Source organism: Alosa sapidissima, chromosome 1 (assembly GCF_018492685.1).
Source record: "Alosa sapidissima isolate fAloSap1 chromosome 1, fAloSap1.pri, whole genome shotgun sequence".
In the NCBI taxonomy this organism is placed as follows: domain Eukaryota; kingdom Metazoa; phylum Chordata; class Actinopteri; order Clupeiformes; family Clupeidae; genus Alosa; species Alosa sapidissima.
In genome coordinates, this window is record NC_055957.1 from 28,342,330 (window position 1) to 28,360,990 (window position 18,661).

At 44.8% G+C, this 18,661-nt stretch overlaps 2 protein-coding genes across 4 annotated transcripts in view; one reads left to right on the top strand and one right to left on the bottom strand.

The window, feature by feature from the left end:
• The window catches only part of d2hgdh (D-2-hydroxyglutarate dehydrogenase), a 7,479-nt gene extending 3,247 nt beyond the window's left edge, over positions 1 to 4,232 (top strand). For all 3 annotated transcript variants that reach the window (XM_042099180.1, XM_042099188.1, XM_042099194.1), the window contains 4 exons: positions 1 to 51; positions 283 to 425; positions 650 to 815; positions 3,385 to 4,232. In XM_042099180.1, the coding sequence (XP_041955114.1) occupies positions 1 to 51; positions 283 to 425; positions 650 to 815; positions 3,385 to 3,653 (629 nt within the window). In that variant the 3' untranslated portion in view covers positions 3,654 to 4,232. The remainder of the gene's footprint in view (positions 52 to 282; positions 426 to 649; positions 816 to 3,384) is intronic.
• Positions 4,229 to 17,954, bottom strand: acvr1l (activin A receptor, type 1 like). Its single transcript, XM_042099251.1, has 10 exons — positions 17,814 to 17,954; positions 15,399 to 15,478; positions 13,900 to 14,145; positions 13,242 to 13,453; positions 12,418 to 12,517; positions 11,039 to 11,185; positions 10,006 to 10,281; positions 9,543 to 9,740; positions 7,129 to 7,259; positions 4,229 to 6,909 (listed from the first exon to the last, which is right to left on the bottom strand). Exons 2-10 carry the CDS (start codon positions 15,463 to 15,465, stop codon positions 6,775 to 6,777), a joined length of 1,512 nt encoding a protein of 503 aa, XP_041955185.1. The 5' UTR covers positions 15,466 to 15,478; positions 17,814 to 17,954; the 3' UTR covers positions 4,229 to 6,774.
• Positions 17,955 to 18,661: the final 707 nt, after the last annotated feature.

Here is an 18,661-nt window from a genome sequence, read left to right on the forward strand (position 1 = left end):
CCTGCATGGGGCTGCTAGAGAAGCACCTTAAGATCACCAACCCCATCACAGGTTAGACGCCACACGGGGAACAAGAATCAAACCAGGGCCTGGGGAATCTATTAGCATGAGTTACATAGGGGAGCTAGCAACACCATGTGAGAATGCTGTTCATTGACTTCAGTTCAGCATTCAACACCATCATCCCCTCCAAACTAATCACCAAACTCAGTAAGCTGGGCATCAATTGTGGATCTCAGTCTAATCTGAGCATTTAGTTTGATATGCTGTTCCTGTCTGCAGAGTGTCCCTTCTACATCGTCATAGAGACGGCTGGATCCAACGCAGTTCACGATGAGGAGAAACTGCACAATTTCCTGGAGAAGGTGATGGCATCATCACTGGTGACTGATGGAACGGTTGCCACGGAGGATGTCAAAATTAAAGTTAGTGTTCTGTCTAATGGTCTTCCTCTTAGCCTGCAATACAGCGAACTGAATATACGGAATATTATATAGTAGTTAAAGATGATGAATAGAAAATGAAAATTCTGGAAAGAATGTAACATGTGACACACAGATCTGCCAGATCTCTTCCTGAGGCAGTACCTAAATAGGGACTAATCAGTTCATTAAGACCAATGGTTCCTCTGTGGCTTTTTTGGGTTCAGGCTCTCTGGTCGTTGAGGGAGAGAGTGACCGAGGCTCTCACCCATGATGGATTTACCTACAAGTACGACATCTCGCTTCCCGTGGAGAAGATCTACCAGCTGGTCACTGACATGAGGGAACATCTCGGAGACCGAGCCAAGAATGTGGTGGGATACGGACATGTCGGTAAGATGTTTTTTTTTTTTTTTTATGCAACCACCAGAAGCACCCACTCTCAAAAATGTCTCTGCAGGAAATGTATGATGCTTATGGCAGTTTTTGCTAATAGTCAACGTTGAATAAATTGCATCAGAAGAAAACTTAACTGATTAACCCTATTCATGCGCCTATACAGTATTGTTTGTCAAATGTTGCAATTAGTTTTGGGTCAGACCTTACTTTGCCTATAGTTATACATAATTACATTATGCCCTGTTTGCCCATGTTAACAGACAATTTCAAAAAACGTCTTATACATTTTTTGTTTGTCTTGATGTAAGTAATCAACTCAGTAATTTTCAAGGTGATATGTGAAGATTATTTTTTTTCCCTATTCGCGTGAGAAAAATACTGAATAGGCGCATGAATAGGGTATATTTAGGTCTTTTTCTAAACTTTCCCCTATTGGGATTCTTCAGGGCTTTTTTTCCCTTACTCAGGACATATTGAGGATACAAAATCAGTTAAGTTTGCTTCTGTTGCAATTTGTTCAACCTTTTTTTCATAAAATGACTGGACTATAACCCCCTCACTCGATATCCATGTCATTTTAAAAGGTTTTTCGACCTTATGTTAACAGCAGTAAACTGACTTACAGAAGGACCCTGCCAATAACTTACTAGTATTCTGTGAGTCTTTGATCTCTGAGAATCTGGAAAAGTGTCAGCACTTCAGGATTTTTACCCTTGCCCCCGAGGGGAAAGAGGGTGTTGCTCTTGGGTATATCCGTCTGTGTCCACTCACTTAGATTCAGAAGTACTGGGGCCTCATTTATAAAGCGTTCTTACGCACAGATTTGATCTTAGACCGTGCGTACGCTCAAATCCATGCCAACGCTCAGATTTATAAAAACCGTCTTTGACGTGGAAAAGTGCTTATCTCCACGTCAGGTTCAAACTTGACGTATGACCATTTCCTTGTGGTAATACCGGGGTACTGCAAGTAATCTGAGGTCTAAGTGCGATGCATTTTCAAAATTCCAAGACCAACGATCTCATGTCTTTCTTTACCATATGCATGATCAATATCAGAAGATTTTTAAAGTCGTTTTTGGACGCAGCTTAATGTTTCATGGTTTGGAATAAAACTGCTAATGAGAACTATAGCCCACTTAAGAAAGTGAAAAAACGAATAGCTTACTTATTTCATAATATCTAAACAAAACGCAAGACCTACGATAGAATGATTGAAACATTCTTACAGGGGATCTAGTATATTTAGTGTTCTCACCAATCTAATATTGAACATAAAATGTCCAATTGCCCTCGTTTAGGAGAGGAAAAGTAAATTTGCCCCAGGGATGTAGTGGTAAATTAAGAGGTGGGTGAGGTTATTGTACACTATTGGGAATAGGATAGTATTGGATAATACAGTTAAAAGTGAATAAACTCTTTTAAGAGCTGGATAAACTCTAATAAGAGGTGGGTAAACTCTATTTCTGAAATGTCAGAGGTGGATAAACTGCGTTTACTCGCGTTTAGCCTCCACTACATCCTAATTTGCGCTCATAGGTCTATTCCCAGCTCCGTAACAGAAAGGTAATATTTGAATGTAAGTTATACAATGTAGGCTATAGATATTTTATATCATATATAGCCTACACAACCAAGGGACGGGAGTTATCCTCTGAAAGCAGGGCATCTTCATATTTAGTGTTGCGGCGGGGTTGCGTAAAGAGGTGCAGAGCGCGCACCTGTTTGCTTTTTTTGACTGACAGTGCCCAAGATCAGATGACAATACGTGAGTTGGATAATATAAAGCTAAAATATAAAGGTAGGCCCAAAGCAAAAAATAAAGGACAATGTTTAGGCTAAGCCATTGGACATTATTGAAAGAAAACGATCGCAAAGATATGCTGAATCAATGAATAATGACCGGCGAACTAGACTACTTTTTCAGCAAAAACATAGCCTATCCTAAAAGAAACGTTAAGCCTACATGACATATCACGCTTATAATTTAGTCCTCTGTTTTGTAGGCTAAATCAGCATATTACGCTGGGTCATATTGGAAACGCAGTAGCCTACTGTATCATAACGTACAGGATTATGCTGTAGGCCGAGAGGTCTTTCCTTCATAAGGTAGGCCTACCAATGTTTGTCTATACAATGTTTTCAATATATAATGTTACATAGGCTACAGCTTTTAGGCCATTGATTTCATTAAAACATATGCTAATGATATTGATGAGGCGGAGACCTAAAACCATCCGGCTGCGCACACGTTGACGTTCATTTGTGATTTATAATAGGCACATCTGGAAGGGTGGCGTACGCACGTTTTTGTTGTGAGTACGTTTGTTTTCTCTGAATCACACGTATGATCATTTCAGAAATGATCTAAGATCAAATGAAGGATGGTTTCTACGCAACTCTTTTATAAATGAGGCCCCTGGTCCGTTACACTGGCAGAGGGTCATATACACCTGCCTTCCTACGTGCTCATCTGTATCTGGCTCAGAATGCAAGTGCTGGAATTTGGAATTTGTTTTGCTGTCTCATTCCACCTGTACACTATGTGCATTCTCCCCCTCCAGGTGATGGCAACCTACACTTGAACATCACCTCTCCGACCAAAGACCCTGCCCTGCTGGCGGCCATCGAGCCGTACGTGTACGAGTGGACATCGGGCGTGCGGGGCAGTGTGAGTGCGGAGCATGGCCTGGGGCTGAAGAAAAGGAACTATATTTACTACAGCAAACCGCCTGAGGCTGTGGCCCTAATGGGGAACATTAAGGCCATGCTGGACCCACGGGGCATCCTCAACCCTTACAAGACTCTCCCCGACAACCTCAACCTCCACTAACTGGCCCACAGGTGAACAGAAAATACCTGAGCAACGTTGTCAACCCCTAGAACTACTGTCCTGACGACAGCCCCACAGGTGAATGGATTACACCTGAGAGGGACACAGGCCTATGACCCAGAAGTCCAGGAAGTGACGACACTCCTTCTAGACCCAAAGAATTACAAATATCTGGTCTTTGCTGAAGGGATTGATAGCCAGAACATTATTATTATGTCACAAAATGAGATGTTAAGTGTTTTTTTCTTTTAAAGTTATGTTTTCAGGCCTTTATTTGACAGGACAGTGAATAGATGGAGGAAACAGACAGGAAATGAGGAGAGAGATGGTTGAGTGGGTTCGGGAAATGACCTCAGGCCAGACTTTAACCTGGGCCTCTATGGGCACTGAGTCCGATTGTGGTATGGGACACTGCCGCTGCGCAACAGTTGTTTATCATGTCAGGCCATGTTTGCAGGACTGTAGACCCAGTAGTGTCTTCACACTGTAGGCATTCTATTGACTATTGCTCACCCTTGCTGTTTCCAGTCAGAAGACGCAGCATTTGAAAAAAATAAAGAACAGTTGGGGACTTGTTAAGTGTCCTACATATTTATTGTTTGTTTTGTAGAAAGGCAACATACAGTTTGGGTTTTACATAACCCAGCATCAGATACCTCATATGATTTCTTGCAAATGTGGTCTTTTTTCTGTCCAGCAAGTTCGGTTATTTATGTGGTGTGTTGAAATCCATTTGGGTAATAAAAATCATTACTTTAGTTACTGGTGGGTGGAAAATGTTATGGCGTAGATAGAACATTTGTTTTGACAAACACTCCAGTTTTAAACCATGTATATAAATGTTTACATGTGGCTTAGTAAACTATTAGTTAAAAAAAAAAAAAAAAAAAACTGTACATTCTAAATCTCTGACAGAATGACATCCCTTTCAAATGAATATTGTTTTAAAGCGTTCTGAAGCACTAGTCCGTCTATTCACTATTCCTGTGACACCAGCAGGCGGCACCAGAGCCTTAGCCGTTTCCTAATCTGTGACTTGGACATCCAGGCCCACTGTCCACATGTCCATTAGCCAGACATTAGCCCAGTAGTCAGTCTCCATTACAGATGGGGACCATGGGTGACTCCATGAGTGGTGGTGATGATTGTGAGGTTAAAGCCACACGCCCTCATGCCAGGAGCTGATCTATCCGAGCTGATTATTGGTGTGATCATGGCTGGTCACTAATGGGCTAGCTGCAGACCTCCTGTGGAGTGGTGTGGCTAAAGCTAGGCCCAGTGGCCTTGTTCTACAGCCGAAAGGTCCATAGCGAAGAGACAGGGTTAAGAGAGGGGCTATCCTGGGCTGGGCTGGGCAGAACTCAACTCGCTCTCTTACTCCCTTAAGCCGGCAGCCGCTGCACGATTTTTTCACAGCCACGTACGACATGGTAACTCGCACTACACATTTCGATCGGGCACACTGCATGATCGAACAACTCTCATTTGGACATGTTCAGGGGCTCACTGGATCAGGCCAATTCCTATATAAAATCATCTTGAAACTATGCATGTGTGTCAGTATTTTACCGGTGTGTTTCATATTTAACAAAAAAAAAAAAAAAAAAAAAAAAATGCAAACACATGCAAGTTATGTGCCTCAGGGCAAATGTGTTTTTTCTTCTTCTTCTTGCTTAACATAGATCTTGCTAGTATTTCCCTAGGCATTGCTACTCGGGTAACTTTGCATTCACAGTTCAAAGGTTGTAGTGGTTTTCCTACTCCTGCACTAGAATTAATCATCTTTTAAAGACCTATTTGCACAACAAAAACTAGCCAAAACAGAAGCTGTTCATCATGTCCCTGCAATACTACCAGTGGGATTCTCCTTCCGCATAAATCCCACTCAGCAACTATAACACTTTTAAAAAAGCAGAATACATAAATATGCTCTTCCTATGCTCAGTGTTCCTTTGATGTTCTCTGGGTGGTGATGTTCCGTGTTCCTTTGAGTGTTGTTCTCTAGGTGGTGATGTTCAGTGTTGTCACTTGTCCACAAGGCCCCACTAGACACTTAATTAGTAATAATAATACAATAACTATATGATTTGTCATAAGAGTAATACAATATCAAAAAGTCTGATTGAGCAGCACTTGATTGTCATCAGGAGAAAAGTGAAGAGCCCTCTCTGCTCAAGTCAGCTTCTTTTGCACTCAGTGGTGAAAGTAATGCACAGCTAGAGCCAAAATGGTGGCGGGTCAATGTCAGTTGCCACACTAAACCAGTCCAACATGTCTCTTTAAGACACAGGGCCTTTCATCAGTTCCATCAGTCAGTGTTGGGGCATGTAAGGGTGGGGGGTGGGGGCGTCGTACGGGAAAAGGAAAAAAGTTGTACATGGTGAAGAACCACAATCATCTTTACTTTAGATGGCCTCTCAAGGCTAGGCTCAACAGTGATTGTGATGATCTTGTTATTTGGTAGAGTTAAAAAGTGCTGAGTCATTTAAAAGTCCTTTTTAAGGGGGGGGTTGGGTGGTGGGGCGGGCTTGTATCTGTGTGAATGCACAGCATGGTTTTCCAGTGAGGGCAGGTGTCCTCTGGCGAGTCTCTGAAGGCAACAACTCTCCTCAGACTCTCCCGCCAGACTCTGCCTCTGAGGGTGGAGGCCGTTCCACCTCAGCAGCCGAGCAACGTGGGGGAATAACTGGGGATGGAGATGGAGGAACAAAACATCCGAAACAACTCCAGATCAACGACACAAAGAAATTAGAATAGGAATCAGAGACAAACAACAACAACAACACAAAAGTTCTCAGTTGCTCTAGGCGGCGTGAAGCCATGGCGGCTAGGTGTTCAGTGGGCTCCTGCATGGCGCATCAGTGTTTCAGAAACGCCAGTGCTCGTCTGTGGGGAGCCTGTGAGAAATGTAACTTGGATCTCCTGGTGGTTGAGTTGATGCGGCGTGATCCGGTGTGCAGTGTGGTGCAGTGTGAGGGGGGATGGGGGGGGGGGGGGGGGGGGGGTCTGTTCTGCCACTGGTGATGGGTGGGGAAAGGGGGCGCAGCAGTGAGATGGCGGGGCCCCGACGACCCTCCTGCTCCGCACCGCTCCAATCAGGTCCGCTCAACTCAACGTGGGCTCAGCAGTCGGCCTTGCCCTTCTCCAGCGTGCTGTGGATTTTGTCCAGAGTCTTTTTGATGCGCAGGGCAGTGAGGCGGGCCGACGGGTTCTGATACCAGCACTCCTTCATCAGCTTCACCAGCGCAGACAGCGTCTGAGTGATCAAGAGACGGGGCGAGGGGGGAAGAAGGGGTAGGAAGGAGAAGTGGACCGAAAGGTCAAGAAGAAAGGCAGAAGGAAATAATTCAGATATAAGATTAGCATTTACCGTCTACAATTTCTAAACACCAAATCACACTTTGTCATCATTAGCGGTCTCATTTTCATCTATAGTGCCAATATAAGTGTGTGAGTGTGAGTGTGTGTGTCTCACCGGGTCAGAGAACCAGCGGTTGGGGATGAAGGGCCTCTGCTGCTCCACACACACCACCTTCCGCATGTCGTCGAAGCTGGGGTCATTAGGGACCAGGTCATAGAAGGGAGGCTTGTACTCCTCCACAATACCTACAGGATGAACATGAAGGACACGCTGTCACATAGTCAAGGCCGATTAATTCAGTGGAAATTATGGGTTGTGAGTGGTTCTACTGTGGGCATGAATCTCTTGTTACAGAGCTCATCTTTTAAGTTGAAGTTGGCGAAAATGGATGAACTGATGAAATTCTACAAGACGCTTCATTTGTTTGTTTCACACATTCACACAGATCCCCCTTAAGAGATAATCTCTTAAAAGTGTAAGAATCTATGCACCTATTGTAATCTGAAACCATGTTACCCTACGGCTGAGGAGACCAAAGCTTATGAATGCAAAAAGGTCATGGATATCTTTGAGGAAGTCAGATAAGGACTTTCTTGGATTTGAGACCAACAACCTTGGGTTGTTCTTTTCCATATTCTTGTTTGACTGACTTAAATTCTGTGAACATCTTTTTAACTGTTTGAGTGTGTGAACGCACTATTTTCATGAACTTAACTCTTTTGAACTGTTTGTGCGTCTATCCAATACATTTCGTTATCACTGAAAAACCTTAATCCCCGTTATGTGATTTAATTTTGTGTCATTCTTAAAACAGGAAGGGTGAATGGGCCTGCCTGGCGCCCAATCTTTAAAGCAATTCTGCAAATGACTGCACGGCACTTTCTTGTGTCAGAGGCCACCGTTACACTATACAGTCTTCACTCAAAAATTGGAAACAAAGCCATACACTGTTTGTGCCAATTCTACGAGCACAGTATGTTAATATGTTGAGCTCAAACATCAGCCACCTCCCAACAGAATCATAGACTACATGTTTACTACAACACAGGGTAGTTCCTTTACCTTAAAATCATTGTTCCAAATGTATTTTGATGTTACACAGAGTTATAATAGCCAAAACTATGTTTGTCAATACCAAAGCACTCCTGACCCTTGACCCTGTTGTAGCGATGGCACGGTTTTTCAAAAATGCTCCGAACCGTGCGGATGGCATGTCACGGTTCGGAGTGTGTGTTCATCGTACGGTCCTACGGTTCAGGCTAGTTATGGCATGCGCAATTGATTCCCATGTGACAATGTGTTTCCCTTTCGCGCGAGAGTAGGAGTATAGTTTTGAGTGCTGCGCGCTACTGGAGTCTTTAGAAATGGCAAGTGCGAGAGACAAAGACTGCCCGGAGTTGCAGGATGTGCCAGCCTCTTATAGGTCTGGTGTGTGGGAACATTTCGGATTTGAGGTGACCTATGATGATAGAGGAGTTAAGACGACAGAAAAGACTGCGACTTTGTGCAAACATTGTGCAACACGTGTTCAGTATGCTCTTGGCAACACTTCGAACATGCTAGGTCATATGAAAAGACGTCACCCAAATGTGTCTGTAGACAGTTTAAGGAAGAAGGAGCCGCAGGCTACCCAACAATTTCTGTCCTCAGCATTTAAGCAGCCTCTCAGTGATAACTCGGCCAGGGCAATGGCCATAACGAAAACAATCGGGATGTTTATTGCAAAAGATATGATGCCATATAGTGTGATTGAGGGTGAAGGATTTCGTCAGTTGATGAAAATACTCGAGCCCCGCTACAACATTCCCTCCCGCCGACACTTCGGCACCTCTGTAGTTCCAAAACTATACGAGACGAGAAAAACTTGTCAAAGAATTGTCACGGCCCACGTAGCTCTCACCACCGATGGATTGCATTTATTGATAGCCACTAGCCAGCATGTTTTTTAATATTTAAAATATTACAGTGGCACTTTTACTTTAGATAAGAACTTTATGTTTCCAAATACTGCACTTTAATTTAAGAATTTAATTTAAGCTGCAAGAGTTACACTTTCTTTGTGTGCCAAAAAGGGCCATACGTTCCTGCAGATGGCAATAGTACACATTCTGCCTTTTATGCCAAATAAATGAAAAGATTGTTGAAATTATCAATGTCTTCCCTCTTGCTGTATCAAAATCTCAACTGTAGCTTAAAGTTTCCTCAGACAATAACGTGCTTTGTGTGAAGTCAAATTCAGTTTGTGCATTATTACATGATAACTATTCTTTAAATACTCTAGCCTAATTGTGGATGATTAAGCTATATGCTGAAATATGTTTCTGGAACCGAACGAACCGAACCGTAGATTTTGTGAACCGTGCCACCCCTACCCTGTTGGGTCAGTTCTCCATGCACTGGGTACACCCTTAGCACTAAATGGGTGGCCAGTATGTCAAACACAGACAAAAAGGGAAGATCAACACTGCGGTACTTTGAAGAGACTACAATTGCAGCGCTAGTTTGAGTCTTGAGTCCCTGTTGCTCACCGTTGCTGATGGTGCGTCGGGCGATCTCCCACAGCACCAGCCCAAAGGCCCAGATGTCCACTCTCTTGTAGGCATCGAAGCAGTCCGTCTGGATGGACTCGTCCAGCACCTCGGGGGCCATGTAGCGCTTTGTGCCCACCTTAGGGTTGTTGCCCACGTCCAGCTGATTGTCTGACTGAGAGTGAGTGACCGCCAGACCTGGAGACACAGGAGGGAAACAGGGATTACAGGAATTAAACGTTGAGTGAAATGAATATTGAGTATTTTTTGTAGTGAAGGTATTGTTCGATGCAAACACATATTAAATGCGCGTTTGTCCAATTGCTGGGCAATGGGCGGGTGAATACACCATTTTCATTATATTCTACTGCAAAAACACCCTTTTCAAGTTTATATGCATGTAAAATGTGACATTAGATGAGAGGGTCAGAGCTGGACAGGAGACAGACGGGTGTCCACTCACCCAGGTCGGCGATGCAGCAACGTAGGTCCTTCCTGACCAGGATGTTCTTGCTCTTGAGGTCGCGGTGGGCAATAGCCGGCTTGCCCTCGGTGCCGAAGATCTCGGTGTGCAGGTGCACCAGGCCGCTGGCCACCGATGCCGCCATGTTCAGCCCGTCGGCCATCTCCACAGCGACTCGGCCCAGGTAGTCGTACAGCGAGCCGTGCTCGTGGTAGTGCGTGATCAGCCACAGCTGTGTGCTGGAGTTCCGCGAGGTCATGTCCGACGCCATGAAACCTGAGACCACAAAGAAACAAAGTAACAAGTGGTTCCATTATTATTACCGATTCGGTCAGCTTGTACTAATAAAACAGTTTGATATCCTGGGCAAGCATGACCATGAGCTCTGCCACTCCAACTGGGCTTGGAACCAAGATCTCAAGATCTATAAGACTTCTATTCATCTTTTCTAGCCTGACCAGCCAGATCCACATCAAGATGTAGGGTCTGGGAACACTCAATCCAAGGGGCGGGATAAACGGTTGTCTTTCAAATTCCCTCTGCACGCAATAGGATAGAGCTACAACTCATGAGTTCCGTGCGTTTTTTCCACCAGCGGAGCTAGTTGGCTAGTTGATCAAACTTTGCCCAAAAAAAGCTTAACTCGAGTCGCGATTCAAAGACCGCCGTTCGCCAGCAGCTGCATCAATCTTCTTAGTTTTCAAGTAGCAGGGAATTCAGGCGGAACTGTCGCAACTCTGCCATCATTATGTTAAGCCCGTCCACCGACTCTATACACGATGTGATTGGCGTGACTATAGTTTGGTTTTTCCAGCTCGCAAGCCAGAGAGTTGCTAGACTACCCTAGATTGCTAGATTTTTAGACTACATCTTTCCCTGAGATAAATGCAATTTTTGAACATAGGGGTAAAATTCATCACAACAATGGGTCAATCAGGTTATTAAAGGACTGTGTTGGATAAGTCCCTCATGGGAGCTGTTTGTATGACGGAAGAAATGTTCATATAATGTGGACGTAAATGTGCAGTCTCACCCAAGATGTTCTCGTGACGCAGCAGGACTGTGTTGTAGATCTCGGTCTCGCGGAACCAGGACTTCTCATCGCGTGAGGAGAAGATCTTTACCGCCACATTCTCGCCCTGCCACTGGCCCCGCCATACCTCTCCGTAGCGCCCTTTACCTGGGAGACAACGGTCAAAACACACCACATGACACACCACACACACACACACACACACACACACACACACACAGAATATAACCCTCAAGTCAGATACTAGTCTAATCCTTCACTTATAAGCTACAGTATGAACAACATCAGACAAACTACTGAGAACAGGGAAAACATCAGCAGAGAGCTACAGAAAAACACAACCATACAAGATTTGGTAGTTGCCCTGAGTATGTTTAATATTCCAATGGGCACCATCTGTGCCAGGGGTAATTACATTCATTCCAATGGCATAACAAGTTAATCATGTCAAAGAATCAAAGAATACTTAAGTCTAAATGACTACTGTGTAAGAGCAAAGGTCCACTGCTTCTGTCTTCTAACTACCGGTAACTGGTCTGAGAAATCTTCTAACCTCTATAAACTGAAATCCACTAGAAACAAAACTAGGTATGAACTGGCAAGGAAAAGGACCAAGTATTAAACACAGAGCCACTTTGAAACATTGCCTGTTAAAATTGTAAAAAGGCTAAACATAACTATTTTAGCCATTTTCCTCTGTTACTCTTTACGGCAGCGCTGTGATAAACTCAGGGCTTTTACTTCATTAAAAATAAAATGCTGCTGTGGGCAATCTTAGAGCTCTGCCAGACTCGGGCCGTTCTCGGTGAACTCCCACTTTTCAATGTGTGGTACAGACAGGAAATGACTGGCAATCACAACCACCAATAAATTCATAAATTTCCTGTAAAAATTCTGACTGGAGATAACCTTGAATATTTGTTTCCCCTGACAGCATTGCACCTTCAGGTTATACATGCCATCATAAATACAATTTATTTCAATCATGCAGTCTGCAATTTTACCAAAAGGTTGTTGATACTCGTAACAGCAAATTAAATCACAACCCTCACTTCCTTGGTGCTGAGGCAACATGCTGATTGCACTGAATTGTTTATGACTCCGTCCGAGCCACCATGTTTGTTTCCAATTTATAGAGATACAGTATGACTGTACGGCAAACACCCACATTTTTCTTCTTACGTGTACACACGAAACGGACAGATAGAGGACTGAGAGGCAATTCACCAAACTTGACAAAGAATCCATTGAATTGGAATACTGGGAAATCAAATGATGGCTTACAGCTTCAAACTTAGTAATCAAATCTGACTCAGAGCAGGTTCATCACAACATGTACATGCTGAGGCTGGTGACTCAGAGGCAGGCCAGGCACTTACCCACACACTCCACCAGGCTGATCTGCCGCGCCACCGTCCTCTGCACCAGGAACGGCAGGCCCGAGCCACTGCCTGACGTGCACGAGTGGTCCAGCAGATCCTGTGCCCAGAAACACACACTACCAGTCAGTCACACACAGACACACACACGGAAACACATACTACCAGTCAGTCACACACACACACGGAAACACATACTACCAGTCAGTCACACACACACACACGGAAACACATACTACCAGTCAGTCATACAGACACACACACACACACACACGGAAACACATACTACCAGTCAGTCATACAGACACACACACACACAGAAACACATACTACCAGTCAATCACACACAGACACATACAAGGAAACACATACTACCAGTCAGTCACACGCAGACACACACACGGAAGCACATACTACCAGTCAGTCACACACAGAAACAGCCACCTCACCAGCAGCACCTACAGATGAACACTTCAAAGTGAACACCGCTCACAGGATTGCTGTGGAGATGTAGTGCATCACAGCAGTCACTTTCTCTAGGCTCTTGCAAAGGTTTGTCATGATTGTTGCAGCTGTGGTAAAAATTGTGTGTGTGTTTGTGTGTGTGTGTGTGTGTGTGTGTGTGTGTGTACGCACGCGTGCATGTGGCGATTGAAGCACGTGCACATACGATTGTGCACGTGCTTCAGCAGGACCACGCAGGTGTGAAGATGACCATGGCCAGAACCTCCCTAGGGCAACCAACGCAGGTGCTATGCACGCTCGAGTGCTCTCCGGCTTTGTGTCGGCGTGCTCGACAAAGCGTGCCGACGGGCGGTACGTACCGCCAGCGTGCTGTCTCCCACGTTGGAGGCGATGAGCCCGTCGATGGCGCCCTGCTCGGGGTCGTACTCGCGCAGCCTCTCCAGACGGCCACGGTGCAGCCGGCGGCACACCAGCACCGACAGCAGCGAGAGCAGCGCCAACACCACCACCGGGCCCAGCACCAGCAGCACCAGCGTCTCCACACAGTAGCGCACCGGCTCGGCATCAGGGGCTATGGAAAACACGGCAGGGACACACAACCCAACAACATGGTCTAAAAGCAGTGATTTAAAAGGTGTGGAGTTCATATAGAAAATGAACCATTGCTGTGTTCTAGCTGTCTGTTCTGTGTGTGTGCTCAAATAGAAACACTGGTGTTTGGACATATGGGTCATACACAATTCCTGCCAATCAACATGTTGCTACACAAGCATGGAAGGGTGGAATTTAATTGACTTTTGAGTTCAAACAACCTTTTGCCAGAATCTTGAACTGTCCCTTTGAGGGGAAAAAATACTCCAGGATATGACTGGCTGACAAACATGTCTGGCATGCCATATCCAACAGGGGTGTGCATCTCTCCCTTATAAAGATGATCAGATATTATATGTAGATGTATGATCTACGATACATTTCAATACAGTGCGTGTGTGTGTGTGTGTGTGGTGTCTTCCCTACCTGTGGAGAGTTGACCGAGAAGCGCCTCACTGCTGGTGTTGGCGTTACACATGGGCAGGGCACAGCACTCCACCACATAGTTGGCCGCCGTCTGGCAGGTCATGCGGGGCTTGTCAAGGCCTCGCAGGCAGCCACGGGTGAAGGTGGGCACCGGCCCGCCCAGCGTCACGGACGTGTAGCACTGGTCCCCGCGGCACAGCTCTGCCATGCAGTTGCTGCCCTCACACGCGCACTCCATGACACCATCTGGAGACACACACACAGACACACATTAACATAAATACATATAAAACACACACATACAATCTTCACATGCAAGCACATACACACAACCAACCGTGTGTAAATGCCACACACACAAACAAACAGAACTGGACACTCCCCAACATACACAGGAAGACACAAATCAGACTCAACTCAATTAGGAGAGCAGTTAGGGCCGAGTGAGATGGCCTATTCAGCCATGCCAGTGCACTGCTCCCTGCTGTTCAACATGTGGACCTGGGCTCTTAATATCATTCCAGTCTCAATAGGTCCCCCACAGACAAACACCAGCAGTAATTTGGATAAACAGCAGATATCGATTAAGACATAATTTCCTAGGAGACATAGGACCCTGTTTAAACTGGAACTGGCGCAGGGGAGCATGAGGGAGAGATATCCAGGCCTTTGCCGGCTCCAACACACACACACACACACACACACACACACACACACACACACACACACACACACACACACACACACACACACACACACACACACACACACACACACACACACACACACACACACACACACACACCTCTTCAAAGGGCCCAGGGGACAATGACATTTGTGGAAAGAGCAGATGATCGCCGGTGATAAGGATCATGCAATAATGCAGAGGCATCTGGTAGTGGTGGTGGTTGTGTGTGTGGAGTCAAGAAGATGGAGAAATAAGGGACAGAGGGAGGGAGGGATAAGAAGATGGGGGGGGGAGAGAGAGAGAGAGCGAGAGAGAGAGAGAGAGATGGGCCAGGAGGGAAAGAGTGAATGAGTGAGTGAGTAAATGAGGGAGGGTAAGGGAGACAGGAGAGAAGGAGGGTGAAGGAGACAGGAGAGAAAGAGAGAGCACAAGAGAGAGAGATGGGCCAGGAGGGAAAGAGTGAATGAGTGAGTGAATGAGGGAGGGTAAGGGGGAAAGGGGAATGAGTGAGTGAGTGTGTGTGCATGTGTGTGATAAAGAGAGGGTGAAGGAGACAGGAGAGAAAGAGAGAGCACGAGAGAGAAAGAGAGAGCACGAGAGAGAGAGAGAGAGAGAGAGAGATGGGCCAGGAGGGAAAGAGTGAATGAGTGAGTGAATGAGGGAGGGTAAGGGGGAAAGGGGAATGAGTGAGTGAGTGTGTGTGCATGTGTGTGATAAAGAGAGGGTGAAGGAGACAGGAGAGAAAGAGAGAGCACGAGAGAGAGAGAGAGAAATTGAATTAATGCTCAGTGGAGCTCTGGGCTCTCTTTACCTTCGGCTGATGTCTGCACGATCTTCAGCAGCATGAACAGAAGGACGTGGGCACTGCAATGACCCATTTGGTTCACCACACTGGTAATAAGAAAAAAAAACACTACAGTTAGAGGACAAACACAGACTACAAACACAGACACCCACACGCTAACCTAATACACAAAATACAGACACAAACACTGACATATAAACAACCTACAGTGATCGCAATGCCACATCCAAAATCAATCATGTACGTACACAGAACTACACTGAGAATCTCAGAGTTGCAGAGCCATTCCCCCCTCATTTCTGTGTCTGCAGTCCTGCCTTGTCTCTAGTCTGGTGAAATCACAAACACTTCCCCACTCATTTTGGAGGGGAGAGAGATGAGCATGTGTGCTGTGCAGGGGGGGGGGGGGGGGTGTTTCCGTGGCAACAGGGGCAAAAAAGCTAGGCCTGCCTCTGAATGACATCAAAGCAAGCTGTGGAGCTGCGTGGTGCATCACGAGAAGACAGACAGAAAAATGAAAAAGAGAAAAGGGCTTTTACAGGGTTTTTTTAACTTTCACACAGAGTGATGAGGGACGTCTAAAGCCAAGCTCCTCTCAATGCTGCTAGTGTCTGTCTGCACGCAATTCATCACGGCAAACATACTCTTCAGCGACAGACAGACAGACACAGACACACACCTCAGCTGCTCTACTTTAGGAGTGTCTGGATGCCAGCACATCCGACTGAGAAATTAAGAGGAAATGACCAACCTAACACAACCCACTGACTTGCTCTGAGGAAGTAAATTCCATCCCCCTCCTATAGGCTTCTTCCAATTCCAAGTACCGTCAATTACAAATAGGGCTATAGACAGAATGCAAATTCTCAAACACATTCAGTTCATTCATGATTCATGATTGATTAGATGAATATTTCTACAGGAGACTGTCCAATATCCAACAGTGTTGCAATCTGTATCGTGTGAAAATGTGATTCATGTTTTGAGGTGACCGTCTAATCGATTTCATGCAATTACAATGGATCAAGGCCTTTGCTCATGCACAAGATGACAGATGGTTTCACAATAGATGTGGCCTCCCGTTTCTGTGCCTAATGCTACCCGAGACACAAGCTCGACATGTCTTGTTTGCGGTTGTGCCATGCAACATCAAAATACTGACACTACGCTGTCGCTCCCTGTTAGCTCCAGGCCATACCTCTGATGTGCTAGCTCTGTGTACAGTAGTTAAAACACCACAAGTCATGCCCAGAACATGATTTGATTAGGCTAATTTGTATGAGTTTCGCAAGAGTCCACTTAGATGTCATAACCGAAAAAGTGTTGTCTTTATGAACCCTAAAGCAAGTGCCACTTTGATAACGTTAACTGGTAAGACCGTGGGTGTCTTAATTCTCTATAAGCACATTACGAGTGGGCGGCTATAATAATTCCCCGTTTTGTTTTATGACATGACTTGAGGCTGAATTTAAACCAGCAGACTATGCATATTACATAATGTTCTATTAACGTGTTATAGAACACACATATGAAAAAACATAGAAGCTACAATGTTGACAATCTTCTTGTCTCAGTGATCGCAGCGAGAACTCGACGTTATGGTGCTCTACATACATGTGGGCAAATCAGATGTTACTTCCCTCAGACATACAAAGAAGTTATTTAGGAAAAGGCAGCCAGCGTGTAACAACACCTGCATACACTTCGGTTGCCAAAACAGGCTAGCCAACGAACGACAATTCCACTATTTGCACTCTCAAATTAACGCTATCGCTACGTTAGATAGCTAACGTTAGCTGGCTAAGGATAGTGCAAATGGAAGGGCATAAGGCGTCTATTTCCAGTGCTGCCCTAAAGAACTAAACCAGCCTGGGAAATGCGAAGACCCATCTTATTTATAACATATGTTATGATGGCAACAAAGCTAAAATTGTAGTTCGTTACCTATGGCAAAACTTGCTTCCAACCACAAACAAACATAAACTAACAGCATACAGCTAACTCTAATTAGCTAGCTAGCTAATTTCTAATTAAGCATGAAGCATCCTTCTATGTAACTTAGGAAGCTAGGAACCTACACTGACTACACTCACTTCCTTAACGTTAAAGAGATAACTTAATACAAATACATAGGCGTATTCTGTAGATGTAATCCACCTAAGAATAAACCTTTTGGAAAACTGGTTTAATGTATGATTGAGCAATGTTATCTATTTGTGTCCTCCACAGACAGCTAGCATTAGTTTACCCCTAGAATAACTGGTTGCTATCTAGCCTATCTAACATTAGCTCACTACAGCAACCAACGTTTGTTATGAGCTAATGTTAGCTTACCATCGTTAGCTTTTACACTACTACCGCTAACAGAAGACGTAAGAAGCCTACTTCTACGGCAACGTTGAAAACGAGTATGCATCTTACCTGTGTCAAAAACAGCGATACATTTCTTGGTGAAAACTACTTTTTCGGTTCAAACCCCTCCATAAAGTTGGAGTTTAGCACCAGCTACGTTCGGATGAAAGCTATGTTCCGACCACCTCCCACAGATACTTTGCTTGGAGCCTAGACGTGACGTCATTATAAACAATTTTAAGGAGGAATGCATTATGGGGTATATGGAGTCCTCCTAAACTAAATCTGAGACGGTTGATAGAATCTTTGACTAAATCACTGTAAAAAAAGATAAACACTCATAAGAAAACAGTGAGTAATAGCCTACTTACATGGACTTGTCGCCTTTAAATTTTACGAAAAACAATTGAGGCGAATGAGATTATTTTGTCAAGTAGCCTATTCTTTATTTTTAAATGATTTTACGTTTGGTTTTCTTTTCTTTTCTTTTTTATTATGATAGGCCTAGGCTATTTACCTCTTAAACTAGCCTATTCTTCGACTATATTGCCCTTCTATGCTTTTATTTGTTATTACTGTTTGCTTTTGTTTATTTAAAGCACATTAAAATGACCTCTGTGTAGGCTTTGAAATGCGCAAAATGTCATGAGCCCTCTCACTCCACCGGGTTACCACCTTAATTGGTTTCCATTATCTTCCACTCCGGCATTCGGAGAAATCCGACTGGGCTCCTGTCATCTACTGCCACTCAACCAAGCCAGCTTGACCAGTCTGAGCCCATGGAGATTGGGCGAGCCTCTCTCACTCCTGCAGAGCGCCAGCGCCGCTTCACCTCAAACCTCTGCCTCTATTGTGGAGGTGATGGACATCGTGTTGTAACTTGCCCTTTAAAAGCCGAAGCTCACCGGGCATAGGGG